The 15,337-nt window shown below is 40.9% G+C and overlaps 2 protein-coding genes across 6 annotated transcripts in view; one reads left to right on the forward strand and one right to left on the reverse strand.

The window, feature by feature from the left end:
- Positions 1-2,458: 2,458 nt before the first annotated feature.
- Positions 2,459-5,673, forward strand: LOC6577359 (equilibrative nucleoside transporter 3). Its single transcript, XM_002003290.4, has 5 exons — positions 2,459-3,037; positions 3,975-4,275; positions 4,355-4,834; positions 4,908-5,190; positions 5,255-5,673. The coding sequence occupies exons 1-5, from the start codon at positions 2,741-2,743 to the stop codon at positions 5,364-5,366; spliced, it is 1,473 nt and encodes a 490-aa protein (XP_002003326.2). The 5' UTR covers positions 2,459-2,740; the 3' UTR covers positions 5,367-5,673.
- Positions 5,674-9,061: 3,388 nt separating this feature from the next.
- LOC6577360 (1-phosphatidylinositol 4,5-bisphosphate phosphodiesterase classes I and II) overlaps positions 9,062-15,337 on the reverse strand; it is a 75,685-nt gene continuing 69,409 nt past the window's right edge. For 2 of the 5 annotated variants that reach the window (XM_015165640.3, XM_002003291.4), the window contains exons 12-17: positions 12,239-12,452; positions 11,313-12,176; positions 10,428-10,896; positions 9,973-10,359; positions 9,754-9,898; positions 9,062-9,557 (exon numbers count right to left, since the gene is read on the reverse strand). In XM_015165640.3, coding sequence (XP_015021126.1) covers positions 9,288-9,557; positions 9,754-9,898; positions 9,973-10,359; positions 10,428-10,896; positions 11,313-12,176; positions 12,239-12,452 — 2,349 coding nt within the window. In that variant the 3' untranslated portion in view covers positions 9,062-9,287. The remainder of the gene's footprint in view (positions 9,558-9,753; positions 9,899-9,972; positions 10,360-10,427; positions 10,897-11,312; positions 12,177-12,238; positions 12,453-15,337) is intronic. The other 3 variants (XM_015165638.3, XM_015165639.3, XM_015165637.3) reach the window with 3 other exon arrangements.

Below are 15,337 nucleotides of genomic sequence, written 5' to 3' on the forward strand. Positions count from 1 at the left end.
GGAGTTTGAGTGAACCGAAAGAAGCTGCAACATCATCTCCCCGTCTAGACGTTTGATTACCGGCACACAAACACACAAACACATGCACACAGGACGCAGCGCATTATGAAGAAGAGCGAAATGAGGAGAAAGCACAAGCAGCCAGAGGCCAAGGCACAGTGAACCCGAATGACGTTAGATTGTCCCCAAATGATAATTGCGTGGCCATTTGTGTTTTATTTTTATTGGTTAGGCGGATTTTTTTCGTTTTTAGTGTTCTAGGCTTTATCAGTTACATATTAATGCGGCATGAGTTATTTTGTGGGTCTTTGGCTTTGCTGTAACAGCAAGATAAGGTTTATATCGGAATTGCTTGGATTTATTATTATGAATTATGCTGAGAGCCTTCAGAAATACAGCATAAACTTTATTTTATTTTATTTTCACATTCTAATCACGCCTTTGGCTTCAGGGTGTGTCTCAAAAACAAATTGCTGAAATAAATTCCAATATCCAAATTCAACTCAAATGCAGGCAACTGAGTATTTTCTCAAGCAAAACAGCTCCCTCTCAATGCCGCCTGCAACGCTCATCAATATTTTCACTCAATTCCAAACGCAATTAAGCTAAGCAGATTTTGTAAATTCCCAACGCTATCTCTGTCCCTCTCGCACGTCGTAAATAAGCAGCTTCCGTTACAAAGCCGATTCGCTGCAATGGCTTAGGGAACAAAGGCCTTGACAATAAATCTGTTATCTGATAATATTGTTTCTACCTGATGTAACGCTGAGGCGTCAGACGGTGATTTCGTTACAGTGCATTAATCAACAACGGATTTTCAATATTTCTTTGAAGCATTTCTTAACGAATTTCCTAATGCTTCAACACAAAGGTAACCACTGTGCCTGCCTGAGTAACGGTTAGGGTAACGGGTGCCGGGCCAATGACAAGGCTTGTCAAGGACTGTGCACACTCGATGCCATGCCAAAGGTCAAACAATCAGCACAGCGGAGCCTTGACTTTTGCACTTACGTCAAATGTTTGCGCCGTTCAAATCAAACACTGCACCGAAAAAAACGAGACGTGCTAAAAAAAAAAGACTCAAATAATAAACTCACCACCCAGCCAAATGCTTCAAGTGTCGTCGCCTTCTGTGCGTCCTTTTTGTGCAGTGGTGAAATCAAGATGAAACTGGAATTTTTCGCAGACTCCGTCTTTGCGCGCTTCTGTTTTGATTTTGTTGCGGCTGCTGCTGCTGTTGTTGTTATTGCTATATTGACTGCTCTCTCAGCTGCTTGTGCTAGTATAGGTATTTTTTATATGCTGACCGTGTGTGTGTTTTATAAATCCTTTTGTTTCGCTTCTGCTTTTTGGCGCGCAATTTTCGTTTTATCTCGCTGCTGCGTGGCTTTATCTGTTGTTGCCGTTGTTGTTGTCACAGTTGTTATTTGCATATCACGTTTTGCTGCTTGCCTAATACGAAACAACAGCTACAAACACAATAGCAACAAACAAACATAAACACGCACGCACACACACACATAAACGTTTGCCGAAAGGAAGCTGCGTCCGTTTTTTTGTTTTTCTTGAACTTTCCTTTTGGTATCGTATTTCTTTTGCACTCGCAATTAACCAAGTAAATATAATCACATATATTTTTTACTGTTTCTTTTTTTGAAGCTCTTTAAATTTGAAGTAAATGTTTGGGCTCCGACTCCGAGCGACGGCGACGCGTTGGCGACAATAAAGCGACACGAAAAAATGACGTCCGTCTCGTTTGCACGTTTTCAACGAACTGAGAGCGAAAAGCAAAACAAAAACTCTCAGAGTCCAAAAGCAAAACAAGAAACTGTGCATTCAGGATTGTGGAAGTCGACTTCATAATACACTGCAAACAGGGATAGCTGATTTATATAAATTGTATAACAATTTTATTACTTTAAAGATATTTGATTGACATAACTTGCTTAACCTTGTTGTATTTTAATCAATTGTAAAGGTTAGGTTAAGTAATTATAATATAATATAATAATGTTTAAATCAGGTTAATATAATTAAAAATAGAAAATATTACACATTGTTGCCACTCATAAATAATATTTGTATTGAATTGAATTATTTTAATATTTTATTAAAAAAAAAACTATATATATATATTGAAAACAATTATCTGCAAAATGCTGCAGCAATTTCGTAAATTCGTTGTATATTAGTTTAAATCTTCTTTTTTTTTTTTAATATGACAATTATATTTCACAAAAATTATAATTAATAAAAAAAGGAAAAAATTACAATTATATTAAGTCTAAATATTTTTGTCTTAAAAATATTACATGCAGCAAAGAAAATCATATAGAGGGAATACCACATATGCATGTTACCAGCATATCAAACAGCAAACAGTGTGGCAGCGCGTATTCCACACAAAAAATACCAGCCTATAAAAATACCAAAATGGAAAATGCAACTCTGTACAGAACAAAACCAAAACAATTCTATTTACTTACACAGAACACAAACGTTAATTATTATTGTTTATGCATCGCACTGTGCAGCAGCGAGCGGACGGGAGCGTAGTGGTGTGAAAGATAAAAAAGCGCAACTAAGCGAAATTAGATACGGGGAGAGAAATTTGCAACATTCAATATAAATATAAATATATATGATATATGTAAATATATATAGCACATGTGTGTGGGTGAATTGTTGTTGCTGATGAAGTTGAATAGATTATAAAACAAGAAGCGGAAACAGCTGTGGAATGCAACGAGAAGAAGATCAACAACGGTTGCTCAATGAGCAGGAGGAGGAGGAATCGGAACAGCTGCTGGATGAGTCAATGCTGGGTGGAGAGCAGGAGAATGTTGGTTTCGTGCCCGCCTTTTTGCCACAGCACAACGTCGACGATGACGAACGCTGTCTGCTGGAGCGCGATCAGGATGAGATCGTCCAGCTGACCAATGCGCCGACCAGTGGCGCTGCCCTAACCTATTGCGTCTTCTACCTGCTCGGCGTAGGCACAATGACGCCGTGGAACTTTTTCATCACAGCCGAAGATGTAAGTAGAGTGAGAGTAGACTAAGTGCAACGTCCCTCTCTGTCCATCTCTATCGCTCGCTCGCTCCTCGACCCACTGAGCCCGCATTTGCATTGTGTAAAACACTTGCGTCGCCGTCTAAGACTTTGCTTATCTCCGATTTGGCATTGTGTTTTTTATGGTTGTTGTTTTCGTTCTCGTACTCGCTGCTATTGTTGTTGTTGCTATCATCTTTAGTTTTTCTTTGTTTGCGCTATTTTGGTTGAGTCAAGCGCTGCTTACCCCACCCCTTCGTCGTTGCTCATCGAGCAATTGATTAACCGTTAATGCTTCTTTGGACTCCCTCACCCTGTGACTAATTATTTAGACGTATAGGGTATGCTTGACTTACTATGACTTACTCATAGAAAATTGTTGAATATAAAAATCTGAAATCTATTAAGAGAAATACAATATTTTTCAGAGTTTCGATATACTAAATATTTATATCTTTTTTAGTATACATTTTTATACAGTAGCGTTTAGTCAGTCTCCCAATTGATATAATATATTATAGATCCATATTAATAGGCTATTGTTTAGTAGGTCATGTTATATTCTAATTTGTTAAAGGTCAGCTTACAGGGTATCGCCACGGCAGCTACACTTAATGATATAAGTATTGCTTCAAGATATCGCTAAAAAATTGCAATTCTTACCTTCTTACGTACAGGGTATTGCTGATAAACTGATGTTTATATTCAATAAAATATAGTAAAGCAGCATAGATATATAGGGTTAATACCCTAGATAATTCCAATGGTAGCTGCATTACATTAAATTGTATCAGTTAGTCTGTCACACTAAATATAACTACATTACTTCATTATTAAACCACAAGTACAGAGTATTTTCAAGTCAGTTCATCCCCACTCACTCAGTCACATTCCACTTCAATTCCCTCCCCTTCTTTTCGCAGTATTGGAAATACAAGTTCCGCAACACAACGCTGAACGGGACCCAGCCCGACGAGGAGCTGACGCCGCTGCAGAAGAGCTTCACCTGCGACTTGGCCTTGACGGCGACCATATCAGGCACCACGTTCCTGCTGCTGAATGCTGTTTATGGCCACCATGTGTCGCTGCGCACCAAGATGTTGGGCACATTGCTCACGATCCTCGTGCTCTTTGGCATCACGACGGGCTTCGTGGAGGTGAACACGGATCGCTGGCAGGAGCAGTTCTTTCTGATCACCCTCATCATTGTGGTCATCCTCAACAGTGAGTGGACGAATTCCCATACATATGCATATGGATTCTATATCTCAGCTCATTCATCCATTTTAATGCATATTGCCAGTTTCTGCTGCTACCATGTCGGGCGCTCTGTATGGCGTCGCTGGCTTGTTTCCCTCGGAGTATATGACGGCTGTGGTCAGCGGCCAGGCGCTGGGCGGTATTATAACGGCATTGGCCCTCCTCCTGGTGCTCGCCTTCGACACCGGACCCTCGGCCACGGCCTTTGTGTTCTTCATTATGGGCGCGCTGGTCATCCTCGGTTGCATCGTTTGCTACGTGCTGATGGCTCGCCAGGCGTACTTCAAGTATTATCTGGCGGGCGGCGATAAGTTCAAGGTGATCAGCGCTCTGCCGCCCTCTCACAGCCGGGAGGGAGAGGAGACGGGCGTGGCACTCGAGCCGATCTTTAAGCAGGTGCTGGGCAAGATCTACGTGCAGGCCTCGTGCCTCGTTTTGCTGTACGCCACAACACTGTCCGTCTATCCGGCGGTAACTGTACTTATGCAATCCGAACATTCCGCCAATCACAGCGAGTGGACTGGTATGTGGAGCTGACTAACTGAATCCCCCAGAGATTTGCTTCACATTTCCATTATATTTCTCTGCCCTCCCAGATGTCTATTACTTGCCCGTGGTGAACTATCTGTTTTTCAATTGCGGCGACTACTTCGGCCGCCTCCTGGCCGGCTGGCTGGAGTGCCCCAAGAATCAGTACACGACGCTCCTCTGGACCGTGGTGCGTATGGCTCTCGTGCCCTGCTTCCTCTGCGCCAACAGCAGTGAGCATCAGTTTCTGCCCACGCTGGTGAAGCACGACTACACCTTCATGGCCATGGTTGTGATATTTGCACTATCCAATGGATACTTGACCAATATACTGCTCATCATGGCGCCCAGGTGAGTGCCTAGTCCGAATACCCTGTAAAAGACAAACTCTTATATTTGAATTTCGCCATTACAGATCCGTCAAGCAGCATGAGAAGGAGCTGGCGGCGTCTATAATGGCCGCCTGTTTGAGCGTGGGCATGGTCATTGGCTCGTTAGTCAGCTTGGCCTTTGTCCAGATGCTGTGACCGTTCGATTGCCACGCCCTTGCGCCCCCACTCCCCCAAGCTGCTAGGTGCCTTAATCATAGTGTAATCAAATTAATAGTTAATCAATTATTGTCTCTATATACGTACATATATTTTTTAACGTCCCATTTTGTGTCAAAATTTAGCCATGGTCTGTAAGACGGGCATATCAAAGCGAAATTATTTTATTAACAAGTTTATATTACCTGTAAGTTTTTACCACATGAATGTCGATGTTTTTTACATACAAATACTGTTAGAGCGAAGCAGAAAATAAATTTAAAGTCTTTGTGTGTTTTTAAGGTAATTCTGTTTGTTTAACGTTTATTTTGGTTTCTGCAGATCACAACAACAATGTGGATTAATTCGATTTAAATTTAGGTTTTAGTTTTTAAGTTTTAGTTTTCAATTCTCGTATTTCAATTACTTTGACATTTAACTAATCAACTCCAATGTAAATTATGTGTTTATTTATTTATTGGAAATTACATTGTTTTCTAGTTTCATTAGCTTTAACTTGTTTTTCGCCCTGTTTTCTTTTTCCTTTCTTATTTTTCTTGATTCAAACTTTAACTGCCAACTGCCTAATGATAAAGTAGTTGGCAACGCTGTGTTAGCTCTCACTTGAGTCTAACTGCACTTTTGCTCAATTCCTGATGCTTTAAACTTTGATATTGAGAGAGACTAACTGTAGCTGATTTTAACTCAATGTACATAGTATCGCTTTGATATTTATATTTTACTCAAGTGTACTCAAAATAAAGTTTGAAAATATGCAAAAGAATTGAGTCTTGATTTCAAAAACTTTTACTCAATAGCTTTACTGCCGGCTTTAGATATTCTCTATGAGTTAGCTTTCCGGCATAGCACTTTCAGCTTGACCAATGCACATCGAGCTGCTCCTCTCGCACAGCGATTCACTCGTTGAGTGAGCGAGACCGCCATGTTTATGCAGCTTTCATTTTGAGTCAGACCAATGCGCAGAGATCAGAAGCTTTACTCACTCGATTGCTTATTGATATTTTACTTGAGTGAGAATCGTATTTGCTGGAATTTTACTTTTCGCTGTATCTTCTGCACAGCGAATTGTTCTTTGAGTGACTCTTCAGCAGCCATTTTTAGTTCTGGTTGCACCAATTATGAAGTGAGTTTTGAGACATTTTTGCAGCTCTAATTAATTAAATGGCTAATCAGAACAAGTTAAACTCCAATCTCAGGGCGTTTCAATGTATTTAGGGGTTTATTTTTTAACTTGAATTGTATTTTCAGTGCATAACTGTAAATCGTTAATATGCATTTAAACGTTATTTAAATTCTGCTTGACATTTAGAGATCGTTTGTAAAACTGTAAATGTATTTTCTATACTTTAACAATGGGGAGCACTTGGTCTAAACATTTAATTAGCTAAATTATTTATTTATTTCATTTTATTTTTCATTTTAATACTTATGCAACAACAAATTCGTTTGTTGTTCTCAAATCCTCTCGATTCATAACATACAATTTTCATTTTTGTATTATTGTGGCCTAATTTTACTTAAGTTCTTCTTTCTTCTTTTGGTGTTTTACACCGTTTTTGCTTTTTCTTTTACTTTCAACATTCCTATTCCTTCTTGCATTTCGTAAGGAATTTATTTTATGAAACGCACAACAACAAATCAAACAAAACGAAAAATTGGGCACATGCACTTTTTTTGTTTGTTTGTTTTTTCTTATTTTGATTTCATAATGAAAAATGAAAAAGATAAATTTGAATTGAGGAAGTAACTACAACATTGAATTGGTAACTTTGAACAAGAACAACACCAAAGACAACAACAACAAACAACAACAGCAACGACAACACACAGATACAGTTTTATTTATGCTTATGGACTTATGTACATACAACACCAAAAAACTATTTACTTGATTTTTGTTTTGTTTGTTATTCAATACTTTTTTGCTTGTATATATTGTTTGCTCTACTATTTGGAATTGTGGGCCAATTGGTAATGCACTCACACACATACACATACATATAAACATACACATATATATAGAAAATTGTGTTGCCAATTCGATTAAAGTTCATAGACATTTAGACGTGACTATTATGCAATAAAGCAACACAAAAAACATAATAAAACACACATACTTATATATTGTATTCACCTATTTTTATATTTTTTGCTCAATTAGGACAAGGGGGTGGAGGCGGGGCGGGGAGGGGCTTGACGCTAGGAATTTTTCGGGTATTTCTTTTCTCTACACACGTACAACAATTAGTGGGCGGTATTTGGGAAGTAGGCGGGGCATTTTTCAAATTTCTCTACTCACGTAGCGTTTGGAAAGTGTTTTCTCATTTGTTTGTTTTTAATTTTTATTTTTTTTTTTTAGCATAGGAAATTACAACATCTAAGGTGGTTCTGCCGTCCAGTGAAATGTTCTTTCAACTTTCGTTTTATACTTGTTCAATATTTTCATTAAATTTTTAATTTGTTTTTGTTTCTTTCGTTTGTTTTTTGATTTTTTCTCATTACATGTATGCATATACATATATTATAGTTGGTAAAGATTTTCGTTTCAGTTGTGGCTCTGTAAATTTTGGATTTCGTTACAAGGCAGCTTGGGTTTACCTACAAATCAAATTTAGTCCGGTTCACAAGTTTTCGCTAATAAAGTTTTCCATTTTCATTTTCTTTTTGATTGTCGCTAAGGGCGCGCACAGCTTGAGGCAGTGCGGCGCCATTTTTTTTTTTTTTTTTTTTTTTTTTTTGTATTTGGTGTTGTATAGGCTGTGTCTGTGCAGCTGTGTGTGACTGTGTGCGTGTGTGTATGTTAGAGCTTGGGAAGTGTGAAAAACCTAAAAAGAAGAAAAATAACATTTCAACAAAAAATTTTTTTTTTATTATTTACTTAAGAAAAATGCGTAGAAAACTAAAACAAAATACGTAAGTTTAGTGACTAAGAAAACGTATCAAATAAATATTGAACAAAATTGACTAAAATGTTGGCCGAGAATTGCCTCGGCGCTAAGTTCTACATTGCGCGAGATTCGTTTCACAAATTTGTGCGAGAGAATTAAATCAATATATATATATATATATATACGAGTATAGGTATATACTATATTCATATAAATTATTGTAAAAGTAAATTTGATATATAAAAAGTAATACACACAACCACATTAAATAGTAGAAATGGAGCACATGACGAGAGCGCAAGGGGGGAAGAGCGATAGAGGCAGTCGCTCTTCCCTTTAACCTCTCTCGATTCCTTTCTCTTTCCCTTTCCCTTTCTTTGCCTCAAAAGTGAGTTTCCCTCTTTTTATGTTTTGTTCATTTTTCTTTCATTTTTAAGTTAAATAAATTATATATAGTTTATATGCTTAAAGTTTTAGACACTCAGAGTTTCAGCGTAGTTCGAATAGGAAGAAACCGTACGACTTCGGTCTAGAGATAGAATTATAGAGAATTATTGTATGTATCTAATAGATACTATCTATACATAGATGTATAGTTATATATGTATATATATATAGGTAAACATATAAGTCATTCACATACATAATAAATACACCGACTATTACAGTTATACTACATAGACATGTATGCAGTATATACATATAGATATACATGCCAGGAAAGTTCTACAGCTAGTTTGTTCAGTTAGAAAACGTTTCGAGTTTCCCTTTTTAGTTACAGTTTACAGTTACAGTTTACAGTTTACAGTATACAGTTTACAGTTAATTTTTAGATCTATTAAACTAAACGCTACGAAGACTTTATTTTGTTTTCCATTTTTCCATTTTTTTTTTTTTTTTTTTTTAACACAACTGCCGCGAATACTGAAAACTGAAGAACTTGTGCTACTTTTCGATCGTATTTTATTTGTATTTTTTTCTGTTTTTTCCTTCTTTATTGTTGTCGTGCATTTTATGTCTTCATCTCCGCCGTAATGCTGTTGTGCGACTTGGCCGGCGATATGGCCAGTCCAGCGGCTCCACTGCCCATCGCTCCCCTGCCATCCAAATTCAATGTGAGATTATTGCCAGAGCTGGGCGCCGACAGACTGCTAGCAGCGGCGCTTGATCCCGCTCCGCCGGACGAGCAGCCGTGATGATGCGGTCCATGGAAGAGCACCAGGAAGCCACTGTTCGAGACGCAGCAACGAGATTCTGCATCCTTGTCGAGTATTTGACGTGCCTGCCGAACAATTGGGGATATTTTATTATGATGGAAATATTTGTTTGAAGCCTACAGGGACTATCCCTATATGAGAGAACTAGCTTTCTGAAAATTTTGGCATGATTTTTAACAAGGAGAACTCTAAATGAACTAAAGGCTAATCCTCTATAGTAGTAGATAGTGAGATAGAGATAGGGCATCCTCTGTCGCCTACCTTCAGCCGATGCTCGGCTAGAGCATTGCGCACCGCCTCGTGCTGCTTCTGCAGCTCATCCGTGCGCTTGTCGAATGTTTGCTTGAGCCGCATGCGCTCAGCCACGCCGCGCTCCACCACAGAGCTGGCCACCTCTCGCTTCATTCTATAAAGAGGGGCAGGAACAAATAAATCATAAATAATGGGAGAACATATGCTCTCGAGACTCTAGTTGCCTACCTGACCAGCTCATCGCGATCTCTGTGCACCGTGGCCAGATTCTTGACCTCATTGCGTCGCGCTTCCTGCAGCTGGTGCATCACCTCGCCGGTGACCTTGTCGAGGGAGGCCTTCAGCTGTTTGGTTTGGCTGGCCTGCGAGTTCTTCAGCACCTTCTCGGCGGCCGAGTAGATGGCCTCGTGATACTTCTCCTGCAGCTCGCGATACTGTGTGGTGTACTCGCGGCAGGCGTAGCGCAGACGCGACTCCTGTGTGCCCTCCAGGCTGCTGGAGGCGGCCTCGTCGCCCAGCTCCCCGGCGCCGGCGCTTCCCTCGCTGCTGTCGCCCAGATCGAGCGGGCACGGCGGCACCTCGACGCCCGGCTCACTGTACGGAGAGAGGCAATTACTAATTTCAATGGCGTCATCTGGCAGTGGCCACAACCCGGAAGCGGCAGTCACCCGCCGGATACTTACAGGCTCTTGTTGCTGAGACGCTTCACCAGCTTGTTGGTGATGGTGAACTTGGGCTTCTTGCCCCCGTCGAGGGGGCTGAGCTTCTGGCCGGCGATCTTCAGTTTCTCCTTGTCGTGCTTTTTGCGCAACGACTCCAGCTTCTTCTCCATCTCCAGCCGCTTCTCGCGCACCGACTTGTGCTCGAGTATCTTCTCCAGCGGCTCGGCTATCACCAGGTCCACATCGAACTGTGAGGACTCCACCTGCCTGATGGACGTGCTCACCGACTGGTCCAGCGAGTGCTGATGCTGTATGCCCGATGTCACAATCGAGACATTGTCATCGTTGCGTCCACCGTCGGGCCGATCCGTCGGCTGCTCCACGCTGCTGGAGGTTATTATGGATATGCTCGCCCGATGCTTGGGCGAGGTGGCTAGCGACTCAACTGGACGCAGTTCCTTTTTTTGGCCACCTACTTGGACGAAAACGACTGAAGGATCAGAGACAATCGAGCAGAGAAAAGAAAGCGAGCGAGGGCGAGAGAGAGATAGACCGAGGAGAGATCGAGCGAGTAAAAGGGGAATTGGGTTGGGGTTGGGCGGTAGCGGGGGAATTTATATTGGGTGCAGTTTGTGTGTCCGTCAACCGTTTTGTATGGTGGTGTTGGTGGTGTTGTTGTTGGTAGTTGTGTGTGTGTGTGTGTTTTTTTTTTTTTTTTTTGGTGGGTGCGTGTGTGCGTATAACCAAATCCAAAATCCAAAAGTTTAACCGAAAGTTACATGAAAGTTACAAAAGAAAAGTAGAAAGAAAAGAAATTAAATTAAAATTCAACTCGAATGCTACGGAAATCCTGTGGAGCCCTGGGTCCTTTAGCCACCTCCAATCACTATCCCACAACAAACTTACATGACTTGGACAGATCCTCGTCGGCATTGGCCACCGCATCCGTCTCATCTGTCAGCACCGAGAGCTGAATGTCGCGCTTCTCCAGCTCGCTCTGGTACTTGATGGGATTGGCCAGAGCCTCGGCGAAATTGGACAGATCGTCGGGCACATAGTCCTTGACGACGACGCACAGGAATAGCGAGGCGAGCCCAATGGGCTGGCCCACCTCAGAGCGCAGATTCACATGCCGATAGCCCGGACAGAGGCCAATCACGGGCAGCACCCGGTGGCCAATTAGCTTGCCGCCCTCCTCGTAGGCAGCGAGCCGTATGCTGGCCAGCTCCGGCAGGACCACCTTCTTGAAGACGAACGGCTCCTCGTCGTAGAAGGGATTCATGCCGTTGTCGCGCACCGTCTTGGTGCGGAACTTCTTGCGCACGGTGTCCGCCGGCAGGCCGTACATGTCCACCTCGACGAAGGTGTTCACGCGCTTGTCCGTCAGAAACTGGCCGGAGAGCACGGTGATGGACACGGTGCCAGCGATGATGCCATCGACGGTGCTCTCGGCGAACGGATCGAGCCGGCGATCGGAGCGCCGCATGAACTCCGGCTTCAGCAAATAACCGCAGCGTGCGTTGTACTCGAAGATGCCCAGATTCAGCTGCATGGCCAGGTCCAGGGTCTGAAAGTTCAGCGCCACCAGCTGGCAGCCAGCGTTCCAGAACAGCTGCGGCATGAAGTTGGAGCTGTCGAAGCGCGTGCCCGCCGGATACACCCGGGACAACTGGTGCTTGTTGTAGTTGACAAACTCAATGGGTCGCTCCTTCAGCAAAGTTGTCGCCTGCTTCTCATCGAACGAGGACATCTCGTAGCAGCGGTTCTTCTCTGCGGAAGCGAGACAAAAGATGTTAGAGAAAACGAAGGGCATCAGTGCTGATGTCACCTACTCTCGGCATTCTCAAAGGAGCTGAAGTGTATGGGCTGCACGTAGTTCACCAGCGCTGAGATCTCGGCACCTGCTTCCGTCTCCTTCTGGGCCTTGTCCGGCGGCGGCTCATTGCCGCTGGGCAGACTGGGCGTTGTGTTGGGCAGGGATTCATCATCGCTAGAGCTGTCCGAGTCCGAGGAGCCGGTGCTATCCTTTGAGCTCTGGCGGATTTGCTAAGGAATATAAAGGATGTTTTTTTTTTTTTTTTTTTTTAATATAAAAAATACATTTTTAGAATAGAATGCAATAAAGAAAAAAAAAAAAAAATTGTTTTTAATTTATTTTTAACGATTTTTGGGAGATTCGTTTAGAATCAAACGGAAATAATAGTGCAACGGATTTTAATAATTAATTATTTTTTCTGATTTAAAATCGGCTTCTGGACGTAAGTTGAAATAAAAATAATATGCATTTAACTTAATAAATTTGATAAAATTTTTAATTAGTGCTCATTCATATAAATATATTTTAAAATATATTCAATTACAAATGAGATGTGTAGGTATAGAAAAGCAACCGAAGTAATGAAATGCTGAATATGTGCTTAAAGTTATTTTATATATCCTTATATATATTTATTTCTGAACGACAATAAATTATTGGCTGACATCATGTGAAAAATTGCAATATTTATTATACATAGTCGAGAGCTGAGTTCAGCTAGGCGACCCAGCTGGGCAATATGAAAAGCTTTTAAAATGTTGCGTTGTTATCGCTGCAACAGATCCGACAGGCGGCAGGCAGTGAGGCAGTGAGGCAGTCAGGCAGACAGATGGACCGATGGATGGAGTCAATGGGTTCGGTGTCGATAATGGGGGAGCGCAGCGCATAATGGCAAGAAAATGGCATAGATTGTGTTTCCTGTCGTCGTCCTCGCCGGAGAAGGAGTAGGAGGAGCAATAACAGTAGCTGCAGGACTTCACATAATGCGCGTCCATGTCGATATTGTATGTTGCATTGAATAAAGCTCACAACGACAACTGCGGCACAACGGTATCTATGATAGCTGCCACACCCCCAGCCCAAACTGTCCCCTTGGCTATTCAGCTTGCTGCATTTTCCATTTCACATTTTCCATTTTCCGTCTCGATTCGCATTGCATTCACGACGAATTGAATCCATTTGGCTTTCACTGCACCACCACAAACCATATTCGAGAGCGAGCGATATCTCCGCCTCCGCCTCCGCCCTTTGTGCCACCGACTCCCTGCTGACCGCAGCCTCTCATGTGGCCCCAAATGCAATGCAAAGCTCACAGTGCTGCCAAAACCGTGCGCCGCAACGGAAGAGCTGCTGCTGCTGCCATTAGCTAGAATTTGCGAAATTGTGAGGAGCCAAACATGTTGACTGTTGGCTGGCCGGTCTGTCCGTCACTCTGTCGGTTTGTTTGTTCGTCGGTTGCTCTGGCAAAATCATGAATAATGATGTGTGCCGCAATATAGCAAACTGTGCAATTAAATTAATATGATAATGCTCATGAGGCTTACGGAGCCATTAAACTGAGTACTCTGCCAGGATATGAAGACCATTACGCAGCCGCTGGCATATTGTCTTGGGTTTAATAAAAAATAAAAAAACAAAGAGGGGAAATGATGCACATAAATAGGGAAATGCATATAGTTCTCGGAAATTGAGAAGCTAGCACAAGCTGAGATTAAACCAAGCTTCGAGAGGGAATTTAAGGTAAGTTTTGCGACTTACCAAGAGTCATGAGATAATTGAGTGCAATCAATTGAACACTAATTTGAGATATTATACGCATTCTACTAGCTTTAATATCGAACTATATTCAAGTCATAAAATATGTCAGTTTCACTCTGTACAATATGTTGCTTATTATAGACATGATTTGAACACATGAAATTTGGTTAATTAGCCTTGCTTTCTGCTGCAAATCAAAGGTCAAATTACATTGAATATTAACACAGTTGAAAGTCGTCAATAAATGCAAGAGCTGCAGAAATACAGTTCTTGGAAATAGTATTGCTCTTCTTTAGTCTCCTTCACTTGTCAGCAGCAATTTAATTTAAGTAGAAATGTTTGTAATCAATTGCGTTTACATTTCCAAGAAATCTATATCGATGAACAGTCTAAAAGCTATACATAGAAATCCTTTTTCCTCAATTTACAAAAAAAAAAAAAAAAATAAATACTATTTGTATTTATGTATAATAAATAAATAAATAAAATTAAAAAAAAATAAAATAAAAAAAAATAAATAAAAACATAAATGAATATAGTAAAAAAAAATTAAAATATTTAAAAAAAATATATGTATAAATAAAGAGAGTAAAATAAAACTTAAAATAAAAATAAATAAACTAAAATTAAATATAAATAAACGTAGTCAGATATAATTTAAAATCTACAAAAAATAGAATACTAAAATAAATATATAAATAAAATAAAATAAATTATAAATAAATATAGTAAAATAAACCAGTAAACCAATCGAAAATATAATTTAAATGACTTGAATAACTTGCTAAATAGCGAAAATCTAAACTATATGTCCCATCCCATCCCAATTATTCTTCACACTTATACAAGGGCAAACGGCTTAAAGCCAATTAACATGCACTGCGCTTAAGCATTTAAATGCTTATGTGAAGAGCTGAGCTTAGGAGGGAGCCTTAATATATTGCTGCATTCATTTGAGAGCAGGTTTTATGCTTCTGTCGCATCTTTATCTGGATCAGGAAGTTGTGTGTGAGTGTGTGTGTGTGTGTGTGTGTGACAAACTCTTTTTCTCGTTTTTACGGTTCGTTGACTGCTGCTGGTCATCAAGCAGCTCTTCAAATTCATTTATACAGCTTTGCCACATGTCTGAGTGAGCCTGGCAGGAAGACAGGGAGAGGGAGCTCGAGGTTGTTGTCATTACGATGTATGTAAACTCAAAGCGTAAACACAGCAAACGATGACAATCAACATCAAGAACAACAACTGAATACTCGTTCTCTAGTAAGCAAAGCAAGCACACGCGGGGGAGCTCGTATTTTGTTTGTGGGAAGAGGGAGGCAGGGCAGACAAACAGTGCGACAAATCAACCGAGTCCTGC

This window comes from Drosophila mojavensis, unplaced genomic scaffold, assembly GCF_018153725.1.
Source record: "Drosophila mojavensis isolate 15081-1352.22 unplaced genomic scaffold, ASM1815372v1 contig_36, whole genome shotgun sequence".
NCBI classification, from domain to species: Eukaryota; Metazoa; Arthropoda; class Insecta; order Diptera; family Drosophilidae; genus Drosophila; species Drosophila mojavensis.